Source organism: Scylla paramamosain, chromosome 44 (genome assembly GCF_035594125.1).
Source record: "Scylla paramamosain isolate STU-SP2022 chromosome 44, ASM3559412v1, whole genome shotgun sequence".
Classification (NCBI taxonomy): domain Eukaryota; kingdom Metazoa; phylum Arthropoda; class Malacostraca; order Decapoda; family Portunidae; genus Scylla; species Scylla paramamosain.
Window position 1 is genome coordinate 4,740,015 of NC_087194.1, and position 14,158 is coordinate 4,754,172.

A 14,158-nucleotide genomic window follows, 5' to 3' on the forward strand; every position below is an offset into this window, starting at 1 on the left:
CTCGCCGCCACCCACTCCACATTCCTCCCCCCCCCGTCACAGTCCCCTCTCACTCCCCTCTCACCCACCCTCACACCTGCTTACACCACCCCTCCTCTCTCTCTCTCTTTCTCTCTCTCTCTCTCCTCTCTCTCTCTCTCTCTCTCTCTCTCTCTCTCTCTCTCTCTCTGTACAAAGTTAGAATTTTAAAGTAAGCCAAGAAATTATGACGAAAAATCAATAAATAAAACAAGGAAAAGGAAATAAGAAAAGTGATGAATGAATAAAAGTAAATAAGGAGAATAATAACAATAAGAAGAAAACAACAGGAAAAAAAAGTGGAAGTGAAAAAAAAACAAGAAAATAAAGAAGGGAAGTGAAATAAAACGATGGTGATAATAATAAGAAATAAAAATGCACAAATGTGAAGCAGGAAAAAACAAGAACGATGAGAAACGAAAGAAAAAAAATTGAACGAGAGAAAAAAAAAAGATGAAAAAGGAAACAGAGAGCGAAACAAAATAAACAAATGAATAAATAAATAAGTAAATAAATAAATAAGTAGAAAAATAAAAAAAAATCTCGGAAACAAAAAAAAAAAACGAAAAAAATAAGAACGAAAAAAATAAACAAATAAAGGAATAAAAGAGAGAGAGAGAGAGAGAGAGAGAGAGAGAGAGAGAGAGAGAGAGAGAGAGAGAGAGAGAGAGAGTCGCAGCAATGGATATAGAATGGGAGTAGATTGAGTGAATGGGGAGTGAATAGATGTGGCAGGGTTGCGTGTCCCATTAAGACCCCATATCCTCTGCAGACCTCATCATGTCCTCTATTCCCGCGTCTCCTTTGTATTCCCAGGAGAAGCAACGCGAACCCTCCATCATCGGTGTTAAGACTGACACCCGTACTCTGAAGCGCCTTGTTCTCCCACCACGACTGTTTTTCAAGGCCACAGAGATGATAGGCTGGGTTCTAAAGTGTGTTTTTCCAGTTAGTTGTATAAAAACCTTGTTAATTTGTCGCTAGAACCATAAAAAAAAAAAACATCCTTAAAATCGTTTCTCCCTCACTACGACTTTTTTTTCTGATGTTAGTTGTATTGAACTCTTATTAATTTGTTACTAGAACCATAAAAAAAACACTTAAAAACACTTTCACCCTCACTACAACTCTTTTCCAAGGCCACAGAGATGAGAGGCTGCGTTCTAAAGTGTGTTTCTCATGTTAATTGTATTGAAATCCTAATTTGTCATTAGAACCGTAAAAAAAAAAAAAAAAAAAAAAACGCTTTTCCCCTCACTACGACTCTTTTCCAAGGCCACAGAGATCAAGAATGTTTCTCCTGTTAATAATGTAAATAATCTCGTTAATCTGTCACTAAAACCATGAGACCATCTTAAAAACGCTCTATTTCCTTATTACGACTATTTTCCAAGGCCAAAGAGATGATACACCGCTTTCTCAAGAACGTCTCTCTTGTTGATAATGTAGAAATCTCGTTAAACTATAACAGAAACCACAAAAACATCCTGGCAAACCCCAACAGCCACTTGAGCCTGTCAAACTACCAATAAAACTAGCAAAACGCTCGTGAAAACCACCAAATAACTCACAAAACACACAAAAAGCTGCTAAGATACGACGCTAAAACCCCGGAGGCCGCAGTGACGGAGTAGGAACAACACCAGTAGAGCAGAGGGGGCGGGGAGAGGACGTGTATCATAGCTGCAGCTCGTGTGACATTGACTAACTGACGGGCTGTTAGCTCGACCGCGCCTCCCCTTTGATCTCCGCCTCGGGGTAGCAGTCAGCTTACTTGGGCCAGTATTCAGAAACACTTTGCTCTCTCGATCACCACGACTGTTCTCAAAGGCCACAGAGATGATTAGATGGTTCTCAGTAGTGTTTTCCTGTTAGTTCAGTAGAAATATCATTATTCTGTCACTAGAACCAGAAAAAAAGTATATATATATATATATATATATATATATATATATATATATATATATATATATATATATATATATATATATATATATATATAACAGTAGTAGTAGTAGTAGTAGTAGTAGTAGTAGTAGTAGTAGTAGTACGTATAAGGAGGTGAATGAGTAGTACCGAGAGAGAGAGAGAGAGAGAGAGAGAGAGAGAGAGAGAGAGAGAGAGAGAGAGAGAGAGAGAGAATCATAAGAACACGAGAAAAATAATGACTTAATAGAAGGAGGGGGAGGAAGAAGAAAACAAGAAGAAAGAAACGTAACAAAAACGGTGAAAGAGAGAGAGAGAAAAAAAAATAAAGTACTTTCGTTTGTACACACACACACACACACACACACACACACACACACACACACGAGAAGGGAGTTAGGGAGTCAGTTATAAGGTATGAGGCTAAGAGGGGCTGAGGGGCTGAGAGGTAGGGAGGTGAGGGGGGCTGAGGGGGGTGGGGGGTGCTGCACTAAGACAGAGAGAGCCGACAAAGCTAATTGTTCACCAGAGGACGCTGTAAACAGGGTGCCAAACAAGGTATTTCCGCGATTGCCTGATCCACTTGGGGCTCGCGTTAAAAGGGGGGTAAGGGACGGAGGAGGGGCGGAGGAGGGATAGGGATGGTGCCAGTGATACCCTCTCTCTCTCTCTCTCTCTCTCTCTCTGGTAGTTCATCACGTAGCTGTATATCAAAACTTTTTCTTTTCCCTCTGTTACTTTAATTTCTCTCTTCATCTCTCTCTCTCTCTCTCTCTCTCTCTCTCTCTCTCTCTCTCTCTCTCTCTCTCTCTCTCTCTCTCTCTCTCTCTCTCTCTCTCTCTGTGTGTCTATATCTCTTTCTGTTTTTGTTTCATTCCGTTCCTTTTATCTCCCCTCGCCCTCTCTCTCTCTCTCTCTCTCTCTCTCTCTCTCTCTCTCGTTTTCACATACATTTCATTCACACGTGATCACCACCACCACCGCCATCGCCGCCGCCACCACCACCGCCACCACCACCACCACCACCACTGAAGGTAATCATGTGGAAGACCCTAAAAGATCTCCATCCTGTAGGAAGAACCGGGGTCCCACAGCCGCGTCAGGAGTACCCGGAGGAGGAGGAGGAGGAGGAGGAGGAGGAGGAGAAGGGTGGTCGCGTTATCTGACTGTGCAAGTTATGTTTATTTTTCCCTGTGTTATTGAGGAAGTGGAGATAGAGAGATAAGAAAGATTTAAAAAAGACAAGAAAGCAAAAACATTAAGGGATTACAAATATAAACAGAAAGATAACAGATTTTTCTCTATCATTGAGGAAGTGGAGAGAGAGAGAGAGAGAGAGAGAGAGAGAGAGAGAGAGAGAGAGAGAGAGAGAGAGAGAGAGAGAGAGAGAGAGAGAGGTAACAAGGACTTAGAAAAAATAGAAAAATAGTTAAAAATAGAAGAGATAACAAGTGTACAGATAGAAAGATAAGAATTTTTTCGCTTTATTACTGAGGAAATTAATATAGATAGATAACAAGGATTTAGAAACATAATTAGACAACAAACTTTAAGATATAACATAGAAATAGAAAGACAGGCAACTACTTCTCACTATTTATTGAGGACATGGAGAAAAAAGATAGATAGATAGATAGATAGATAGATAGATAGATAGATAAAGAGATAGATAACAAGGGCTTAGAAAGATAGAAAGACGACAGATATTAAGAAATAAGAAATACAGATAAAGATAACTATTGTTTTTCCTTCTGTTAAATGAGAAAGTGGAGATAGATAATTAGACAACAAATATTGAGAAAGATGAAATTACATGGAACAGAAACTGAAAACAAGTAAAAACTGAGAGATAACGAAGATTAGGAGAGATGGCAAATATAAGATAACGAAAACCAGAAGAGATAAAGAGATAAGCATTGGGTGTGATAAGAAATAGAAACAAAGAAAAAAAAGTGAAAAATATAGGATAAGGAGAACCAGATGTGATAAACAGGAGATAGCAAAAAACTGAAATAATATAAGATAAAGGAGAGCAGAAGAGATAAGATAAGGAGTTTACAGAGATAAGATAGTAAAGCTCTTGAAATATAACATTGTAAGATAAGATAACAGAGGCTAGAGGAGAAAACAAGATAGCAAACATTGGAAGTGGCAACAAGTAGAAAGGAAAAGATAAAAAAAAAGTAAAAGAAATGATGACTGAAGGATAACGAAGAGAAGAAAAGATAATAAGCAAGAAATAACGAAGATTACAAAAGATGACAAGATAAGAAAGATTAGAGGAGATAACAAGGTGACAAAGAGAGAGACAATTAGAAACACGATAACGAAGATAAGAGATAAAAATATATAAAAGAGCAGATAACACGAACAAATAACGAACATTACAGTACATAGGAAAAATAAAAGACAAGATAAGGATTACAAGAGCGGGGAATGATAACAGCTGAGTGGCAGTGGGCAAGAGAGAGATAAGATAACTAGTGAAGATAACAGAACAAGGTAACATAAAGGCCCTCTATAGATAAGAACAAGATAACATAACCAAACATAATAGAAGATGAATAACAAATAACAGAAATTAGGTAACAGAAAAAGATAACAAAAAAATATCGAGGTTTCTATATTTTTCTGGCATTCTACTTCCTCCCTTTTCTCTTTCTTCCTTCTCTCTTCCTCCCCGTGACATGTGGTGGAAGGAGAGGAGGAGGAGGAGGAAGAAGAAGAGGAGGAGGAGAAGGAATGAGGCAAGTGTAGGGAAGGAGGAAAGAAGGAAAGGAAAGCAAAGTAGGAAAGTATTGATGGCTGAGAGAGAGAGAGAGAGAGAGAGAGAGAGAGAGAGAGAGAGAGAGAGAGAGAGAGAGAGAGAGAGAGAGAGAGAGAGAGAGAGAGAAGGAAAGGGACGAGAAGAATGAGGTACTTTCATTTCCTCCTCCTCCTCCTCCTCCTCCTCCTCCTCTTCCCCTTCCTCTTCCTATTTCTCTTCCTCTTCCTTCTCCTCCTCCTCCTCCTCCTCCTCCTCTTTCTTCTCCTCCTCCTCTGTCAGCTCTCTTGTTAATGATGACACGGAGAATGAACAGGAAGAAAAAGAAGGAGGAGGAGGAGGAATACAAAGAAGAACAAACAGCAAAAGATTTTTTGACCCTTACTAGGCTGTTTGGTAATGAAGAAGAGAGAAGATTAAAGAGGAAGAGCAGATGAGAAGAGGAGAAAGAGAAAAGTAGAGAAATAAAACGAGTAGGAACGAGGAGGAGGAGAAGGAGGAGGAAGTAGAAGTAGGAAAAAGAAAGAAAAGAATAAACAGGAGAAGGAAAAAGAGAAGTGGGAAGAGGAAGAAGAAACAGAAGAAATACAAAGGAATACAAAGGAAAGCCAAACAGCAACAGACCTTTTGGTCCTTGCAAGGCTGTTTGGTAACTACTTCTAACTAGCTACAGGGAAGAGAGACAGGACAGCATAGCAGAAGGCTCCTCCCCACCCACCACTCCCTCCAGCTTGCGCTGGCATGGAAATAGTTGGGAAAAGTACCATGCAGTGTGGAAAAACTGACATGGAATTTTCATAGGAAAGGATGAAAGGAAGTTCTACTATTCACCCTACGGTGAACTCTATACGCCTATCTCAAAGTTAATACAATTTATAAAAAAAATTGGTGTCTGTACAATAAGAGTTTATTAGTGAATTTAGTAATTATTCGGACAAGAAGAGAGCTTGTTGGGGATTTGCTTTTAAATATTTGTCTGTTTTATTTTTTAATGATTCAATAGAATTGCTATTTACGATTTCAGCAGGAAGTTTATTCTATATATTTACTGTATGATTAAAGAAAAAAATGTTTGGCCTCGTGGGATTTAAAACGTTTGGGTATAATCTTGAATCCATTATTTCTTGTTAGGTTAGAATGATCAATGGTAAAATATTTATGTGCAACAATGTTACTATATCCTTTGAAAATTTTGAACACTTCAATTAGATCTCCTCTTATCCTGCGCTTTGTTAAACTAAATAGGTTTAGTTCTTCCAGTCGTTCCTCATACGGCTTATTGCGCAATCTTGGAATCATCTTTGTGACTCTGCGCTGTATCTTTTCTAGTTTTTCAATGTCTTTTTAGAAAGATGGTGAAGAAGAAAAGGAGGAAGAGAATGAGAAGGAGGAAGACAAAAAGGAGGAAAAGAAGGAAATAAGTGCATTGGAGGTAACAAGGAAGAACGAGAAGAGAAGGAGGAAGAAGAACAGTAGGAGGAGGAGGAGGAGGAGGAGGAGGAGGAAGAGGAGATTTACATTTGTGTGGTGGAGGTAACAAGGGAGGTGGGCGTTAGGGAAGAGTGGAGCTATGTTAATGGTGTTTTTAGCGATCCAGCCTTGAGATGAGAGACAGCAGAGGGCAGACAGGCGAGGAGAGGGGAGAGGGGGAGAAATTTCTGGTAACGTGACAAATGTGGATCTTTGGAATACCTGCATCTCGTTTTCTTTCCCGTTTTCTTTTATTTTTTTATCCTTCTGTTAGCTTTCAATCACTTTTATGTTATTTTATCTTATGTATCTCAAAGGTGTGTGTGTGTGTGTGTGTGTGTGTGTGTGTGTGTGGGGGGGGGGGAGGGGGTAGATGGGTAGGTGTTCCAAAACTGTCATTAAAAAAAAAAAGATCTCGAGGTGCTTTATATATCTCAAAGTGTGTGTGTGTGTGTGTGTGTGTGTGTGTGTGTGTGTGTGTGTGTGTGTTGTCATTTGCGATTTTCTTTCTTTTCCTAATGATACAGCTCCAGAGTGTATGAAATATAATGATATCTATAGTTTTCTTCGTGCTTTCAAATGGTGCGCCTTTAAGAATCTTCCAGGGAAACACCTTCGCTCTTAACCTCATTTCTTTTTCCTTTCCTTTTCCCTTTTTCTCAATGGGACACCTAAAAAAACTGACAGGAAAACTAACCAATTTTTTCCCTCTGTATACCTGTACCAAGACTTCCCCGTCCGTTTGTTTGTGAGACAGAAACTTGAGTCACAGAGGCCAACTTTTTTTATCCTTTCGTGTGCAGGTTATGCGTACTGGTGGTGGTGGTGGTGGTGGTGGTGGTAGTGGTGGTGATGCGTCAATGGTCTACTTATGCTGATGTAATGGTGGTGATATATTCCCACGCTCACACACACACACACACACACACACACGTTTGCACAAAGTAGTGAAGAGGGGGGGCGGGGTGTGTGAGTGAGTGAGGTGTGAGGCGCGGGCGTGCTGGGAGTGAGAGAGTGAGAGGAGGGAGAGTTGTGTGTGTAGGGGGGGTGCGGATGAAAGGGGAGGGTAATGCGAGGGGATATAAGGGGCGGGCGTGGGGGGCGGAGCTTCAGTCGCTTGCCACGTCAAGTACAAGAAGGTCATGAAGTTGGGCGTCCTGTGTCTGCTGCTGTGTCTCGCCTCTGCGCAGAAGCACGAGGCCACAGGTGGGTAGAGGTGGGCAGGGCGAGGACAGGTAGCTAAAGGTGAGACGAGGACAGGTAGAATAATGCAGGTGGGTATTTGAACGAGAATAGTTAGAATAGATTAAGAAAATTAGAAAAGCGTAGAGCGAAGACAGAGCTAAAGAGAAGACAAGAACACTATGACTACTTTCCAAAGGCCACAGAAATGATTAGCAGAGTTCTGAAGAGTGCTACTCCTGTTAATATCGCAGAAATCACGTTCATCTGTCACTAGAACCTTAAAAAAACTCCCTTGAAAACGTTAAGCTTTCACCACGACTTTTTTTCCAGTGCTACAGAGGAAGAGAACAAGTGAACTGGAACGTGGATAGTTGAGAAAAAAAAAAAAAAAGAGGGGAGCGAGAACGAGGACAGGTAGCAAGGACAGATAACTAACGAGAGGGAGAGGACAGATAGACACTTGCAAAACGAGAACAGTTGGAAAAGGGAACAAGAACAGGTGAAACGGAGACGAGGACAGGTAGCCACAGGTGAGACAAGGAGGACGAGAACAAGTACAAGGGGATGACGATAGATAGGACACGAGGAAAAGAACGAGGACAAGTAGATACAGATGGAGTAGAAGAACAGGTGGAAGAACTAGTAGAGGACGAGATTCAAACAGGTAAGGAAGGACGAGAAGTAGCTAGTGATGGAGAGCGAGGCAAGGATAAGTGGATACAGGGAGGACTTCAGGTGGTACGGATACAGGTGGATACAGGTGACAGGGAGCGGGTACAGGTGAATACAGGGAAATGGCCAGGTGGTACAGCTAAGTGCAGGAATCTTAACAGGTGACAGAAAAAATATTGCAGGGATGAATTTGAATGAATTATTTATTTATTTATTTATGTATTTATTTATTTTATTTTATTTCATTTCATTTCATTTCATTTCATTTCATTTCATTTTATTTTATTTTATTTTATTTTATTTTATTTTATTTATTTATTTATTTATTTTATTTTATTTATTTATTTATTTTTTTGTGTGTGTGTGTGTGTGTGTGTGTGTGTGTGTGAAGCGCTTCCATTTCATTTTATTTTTTTCTACTTTCAAATGATCAAATGGAGGATGATGTACTTCGCCTAATGTAGCTAACAGTATCAAATGTACATTCACTCATGAAAGTTGGTGGGAGTCCGTGTGTTTATGTGTGTGTGTGTGTGTGTGTGTGTGTGTGTGTGTGAGGGTCTGTGCATTCCCACCCCATCTGTATGGTTCACTTGCCCAATAAGATCTTAGACATCGAAAGAGCCCAACCTTCACATCATGTCATACAACACTGAACAGGAATCATGACTACCAGTAACATGTGATTAACAAACACAATACTTTCTTGCTTTATTACATCAAGTCACAGTTCTGGCGTGTGTGTGGATCAGTGCGTCGCCACATCGTAAGACAGACTCGCCATATAGAAGGGGGTGGGGGATGCAGAATGGACAGGCCCCTCTCACACACACACCACTAGCTTTTATGACTGACTAAATCTCTAAAAAAAATCGTTCTCGTGTTATTATTTTAAGAACACAAGGGAAGCTGCAAGAATCCACCAGGCCTACACGTGCCGGTCTCTGTGTGAAGCATGCCTACCTATATCTACTCATCCCTGCCTATAAATCTCCTCTTTAATTCCTTATTGGCTGGTGTTACTGAATTTTGGCATGCTTTATGATGTTATTTGAAACAGATGCGGCTCAGTTGCTGGTGCTTCAGTGTGTGTGTGTGTGTGTGTGTGTGTGTGTGTGTTCGAGATCTTTCGCTAGTATTGCCTATTTGAGACTTGACGCCATATTGTTTGTCGCGTGCATGGGAAAATGCGTAAGTGTGTGCGTAGGAGTGAGCGAGGCAGAGGAGTGCAGGCAGTGTGGCATCAGGGTGAGGGAGAGTGTGATACATGCCCGAGGCGGCTGGTGATGGTGCTTGATTTACTGTGTTATGATGTGTTCCGTGTGTGTGTGTGTGTGTGTGTGTGTGTGTGTGTGTGTGTGTATGCGGTGACAGGCAGCTTCCTTTTCCTCTCGGCATCTTCAGCAGAGACAAAACAGTAAACAAACAAAGGATAGGGTAGGGGAGGGTCAGCAGGCAACCACCGGGGCCTGCTGCGTCGTAATGGCGGGGCGACACAACCCCGCCGCGCTACAGTGGAGGGCGGCGAGCGGCGGGCAGCAGGGAGCCTCATTGCCGCGTCCTGGCGGCTGCGTCCTCTATCAGCTACTTCCTGCCGCCACCCACACCCGCCCTGTCACCATCACACCCGACAAGGCTCCGCACCACACTCCCTGACCTGCCGCCCGGGATCCGCTGGCCAAACCGTTAAAAAATACTCCTTCAGAACTTTGCTCCTCCCTTCACCAGAACTAACACTCCTTCAGATTCCTTCATTGGACCTGCCACTTCTGTTCTCCGCCCTGTACAGTATATCAGGTAAAATTCCCTGTGATCTGTCCTCGCCGGTCTCGCTTCCTTTGATTCGTAATTGTCTTATGCTTTCTTCGTTAACTTCCTAAGTGTTCTAGTCAATTCATTACATTGAGGCCTTAACTCCTGGCGGCGGCATGTATAGACTCCTTGGTGCCGTGCAGAACGATGCCGCCAACAACATCACACCCCGGGGCTGTCCTCACCTGGGGCATGACGCTGTGACCTGGACGGTGACCTCGACCACCTGGGAGTATGGCAGTGGGACCTCTAAGGGGCTTGACGCTGTGACCTTAAAGTGGACGAAACATGTGACCTCGTAAAGGAGAGGCGATGTGGCTGACGTGACCATGTGACTCAGGGAATGACGCTGTGACCACTGGCAGGAAGGGCCACGTGACCTCGGGGGAGCGATGTGCCTGACGTCACTGTTGAACATGAGCATGACAATGTTTTCCTTGTTCCTGCAATGACTGACTGGTGGGCGATGCTCCGCTGAGTGAGGGAACCAGTAACTCGTGGCAGGACCTTGCTATGCTGTGACCTGCTGCTTCCCTGGCTCTGTGACCTGGCTGGGTGAGGAGAGGAGTGGCGGGAAGACATACAGTCCCAGGAGTCTAGAATCTAGAGTCTTTTCAGAATGTGTAATTTTCTAATGAGTGGTCTGTGGCCGCGTAGAACCAAAAGTAAAATGACATCTTGGTTTTAGGATTGAATTAGAAGCACCACAGCAGGCAACCCGCGGCGGTGTTGGTGTTAAGGTCAAATGTGTGCCCAGGCCGCGGTGATGTCCTTGGGCACCCATCTGGCCATCTGTGCCCGCCGCTGATACCGCCATCTTGCCACTCTGTACCCATGTCACTCAGCATTGGGGGTTTGGGATGGTGAAGGGCTGGGCACAGGGCAGGGTGTGAGGCAGGTGGTAGGAGGTGAGGCAGGGGGTAGAAGGTGAACCAGGGGGCAGGGGGTGAGGTAGGGACAGGGCGTGGACAGGCTGGGCAGGGCAGGGGAGGGGCAGGGCAGGGTGGCAGGGGTTGGGGGAATGGCCAGGCACTCACTGCCACTGTCTTGCAGATGAAGCTTCCAAGGAGGCAGACCAGTGGACCAGCGATGAGGACACCTCCCTGCGTGCCGCCGCCAGCCACGCGCCCTCCCACGCCCTGAGCTCCGAGGAAGACGACTACGACGACTTGGACCTTGACTCCGAGGAGGAGCAGCGGGACGGCAGCGAAAAGCCTAAGGTCGAGACCGAGGAACACTATGTGTACGAGTACGAGGACGAGTACGAGGACGACTACGACGACGAGGACGAGGGCGAGGAACGTATTAAGAGGAAGGTGATCTTCGGCGGCGGCGGCGGGTACGGCGGCGTGCACCGCAGCAGGGGCGGCGGCGGCGGGGGAGATCCCTACGGACGGCGCCGCGGCAACCACAACTACCACGGCCCGGACTACGGCAACTACGGGTCGTGGCCGTACGGGCGCGGCGAGTACGTGGACACCAGCTCCTTTGACAACGTTCGCACCGAGACCCCGGAGCCCACCACCACCACCACCACCACCACTCGCGCGTCCCCCACTCGCGCCTCCGCCAGGTCCAGGGCGTACGGCATTGTGCGCTCCTCGCCCGGCGACGGGGACGTGCCCAGCACCTCCGGCAGGAAGTCCAAGACAGGCCGGCGCGAGACCAAGAGGAAGCTGCCCAAGAACCTCAAGTTAGAGATCGCCGAGTACGCCCTGCAGTACGGCACGCGGCAAGCCGTGCAACACTACTCCCAGCAGGTCGGCAAGCGCATCAGCGAAAAGAAGATCGAAAAGTTCGTGCGGCGGTACCAGCAGCGGCAGGAGCGGACCGAGGCGCGCCAGAACTAGTCCCTGGCACCCGCCTCGACGCCTCGACGCCTCGCTGTACATACTTCCGTCAGACACGCTGGTCCTCCAGACAGCGCCGCGGCGCAGCACCGCCGGCGTATCTGGAGTTATTTACAGTTAACTTAAGTCCCTGAGGGGCGCTCTTATAGCCACGAGGCCCCGCAGGACAAGTAAGCTAGGCATCCTTGTTGCTGTACACCAGGTAAGCTTTACACTCAGCCACGAGGGGAGGGGATCGCGTGCACCAGTGGGGCAGCGCAGCCCAGGCGTTGCCGTGCTGCGCGGGAAGACGTTCGCGCCGTCAAGCTCTCTCAGCCTCGCATGTTGCCGTAGTCACGTAAGCTGTATTACCTCACACCTTGTACCTGGAAGAGAGAGAGAGTCAGTCTTCTTGCTGCCGGTAAAGGAAAAGCCACCAGGAGGATCGCGCCCCTCAACACAGCGTCCCTAGCAGCCTGATTGGCGAAACCTGAAAAAAATAAAAATAAAAAATAATAATCCATGCCTAGGACCATCCGCCAGAGGTCAGGATGGTCAGGATGGTTCCAGGCTTTCATATTCAAATAAATGATATTAATGCTAAGTGGAGTGCAACGAGTAGGTAACTTATAACCCCGGTAGTTTAGGATGTTTCCCTTGCGGCACCTCACCTCGCCCCTGCAGGCGCGTGGCTCAGCTGATCACGACGCTACTGGCACACACCCGCCCTCTTATTGTTGTTGTTATTGTTATTTGTCTTGTTTCCTTTTCCGAACAGGGTATATAGGAGGAAGAGGAGAGGAGAATGACAAATGTACGTAGAAAGAAGTTCAAATATTAAGGTGCATCTTGTGTTGCGCAGGTGAGGTTGTGGAGGGGACAGGTGTGGTGAGGTGTTGCACAAAACCTTTGCTTATTGTGCATATAGCTTTGACCAGTGCCTGTGTAACCTGTGTTCTATATGAGGACTTTGACGTGTGTGTGTGTGTGTGTGTGTGTGTGTGTGTGTGTGTGTATGCTACTAGGCGGTCACCCATCCAAGCACTAACCAGACACAGCGTTGCTTAACCTCGCTGATGGGACAAGAAGCGGTGCATTCAACGTGTGTGTGTGTGTGTGTGTGTGTGTGTGTGTGTGTGTGTGTGTGTGTGTGTGTGTGTGTGTGTGTCATCAATTCATAAAAAAAACTTTATATGTATTATTCTTATATATATATATATATACATATTTAACTCGCACGATTAGAAATTCAACACGTGCACGTACAACATTCTTATGCACGTGTCTAAAGTACGGACGCGCGAGGTATCCACAACTCACGTGCATTTGAAACACTTTAGTTCAAATTCCAGTACGTTAATTTTTCAGTCTACTTGTTTTTCTGTCTGCTTAGTTTCCTGTCCTCTTGTCTCTCTCACTCCTGTCTTCCCGTCCATTCGTCTTTCTATCTGTCTGTCTTCATGTTAGTCCGTTGTATTATCTTTGTCTCTACCATTAATACTCAAAAAAGTGACGAAAAACGCGATTCACCGTGAAAATCTCCGAGGGTCTGTTGAGAGAGAGAGAGAGAGAGAGAGAGAGAGAGAGAGAGAGAGAGAGAGAGATATGTGCGTGCGTGCTCCTATACGGTCACCCATCCAAGCACTAACCAGACACTGCGTTGCTTAACCTCGCTGATCGGACAAGAAGCGGTGCGTTCGACATCTGCATGTGTGTGTGTGTGTGTGTGTGTGTGTGTGCCAAAAGTTTCCACGCATGTCAGACCTCTCGTAGTCCTTAAGAATATTTATGATAGAGTTGGTTTATAAGAGCAAATGTTGTACTCTTCTATACCGTGTGAAACCAGAATATAACACTGAGCAAAGGGGTGATGCTTTTATCCTTCCTGGGCAGGTGGATGTTACCGTCACAAGATTGGAGATGCTGGTTTGATTTCTGGCCGTGTTCCCAAACTTTTTAATCTGTTGTCTTGGTTTGTGGACAGGCTCTAGTGGGGGCTCCCGGGGGTGTGTGCATGGGACAGGTGGTAAGTTTGACAGGCGCTAATGAAAGTTATATTTTTTTAGGGTGTTTTCATGGGACTTGGTAGTATGACAGGCTGCAGTGAGGGCTGTTATGGTTTTTAAGGGTGTTTTCATGCTTTTAGTGGTAGTCTGACAGGCTCTAATGAAAGTTATATTTTTTAGGATTATTTTTTCTATTAATGGTGCATAATCCTTGTCTATAATTAAAATCACATACACGCACCTTTAAAAATCACCCACAAGGGATTTTTAAGTGTAGCGAGGACAAGACCCTGAAACTTTTATGGATATTATGGCTACAGTGCTAAAATTACTGAGGGGTTTTAGAAAATTGTCCTAAGGAGAGAGGGGAGCTTAAAAAATACGAACCTCAGACGGTTCCTTCCTCCTTCTCCCCATCTCGCCCCTCCCCCACTAAAAACAACAATAAAGAAATAAGCAAATAAAATAAAAGCAAA

At 44.8% G+C, this 14,158-nt stretch overlaps 1 protein-coding gene across 2 annotated transcripts in view; it reads left to right on the top strand.

Moving 5' to 3' along the window:
- Positions 1-13,542, top strand: part of LOC135093864 (uncharacterized) — a 15,709-nt gene extending 2,167 nt beyond the window's left edge. The window contains exons 1-2 of one of the 2 annotated variants that reach the window (XM_063993443.1): positions 7,248-7,384; positions 10,901-13,542. In XM_063993443.1, coding sequence (XP_063849513.1) covers positions 7,321-7,384; positions 10,901-11,697 — 861 coding nt within the window. In that variant the 5' untranslated portion in view covers positions 7,248-7,320 and the 3' untranslated portion in view covers positions 11,698-13,542. Of the gene's footprint in view, positions 1-7,247; positions 7,385-10,900 lie in introns of those variants that run through there. The other variant, XM_063993444.1, reaches the window with a different exon arrangement.
- Positions 13,543-14,158: the final 616 nt, after the last annotated feature.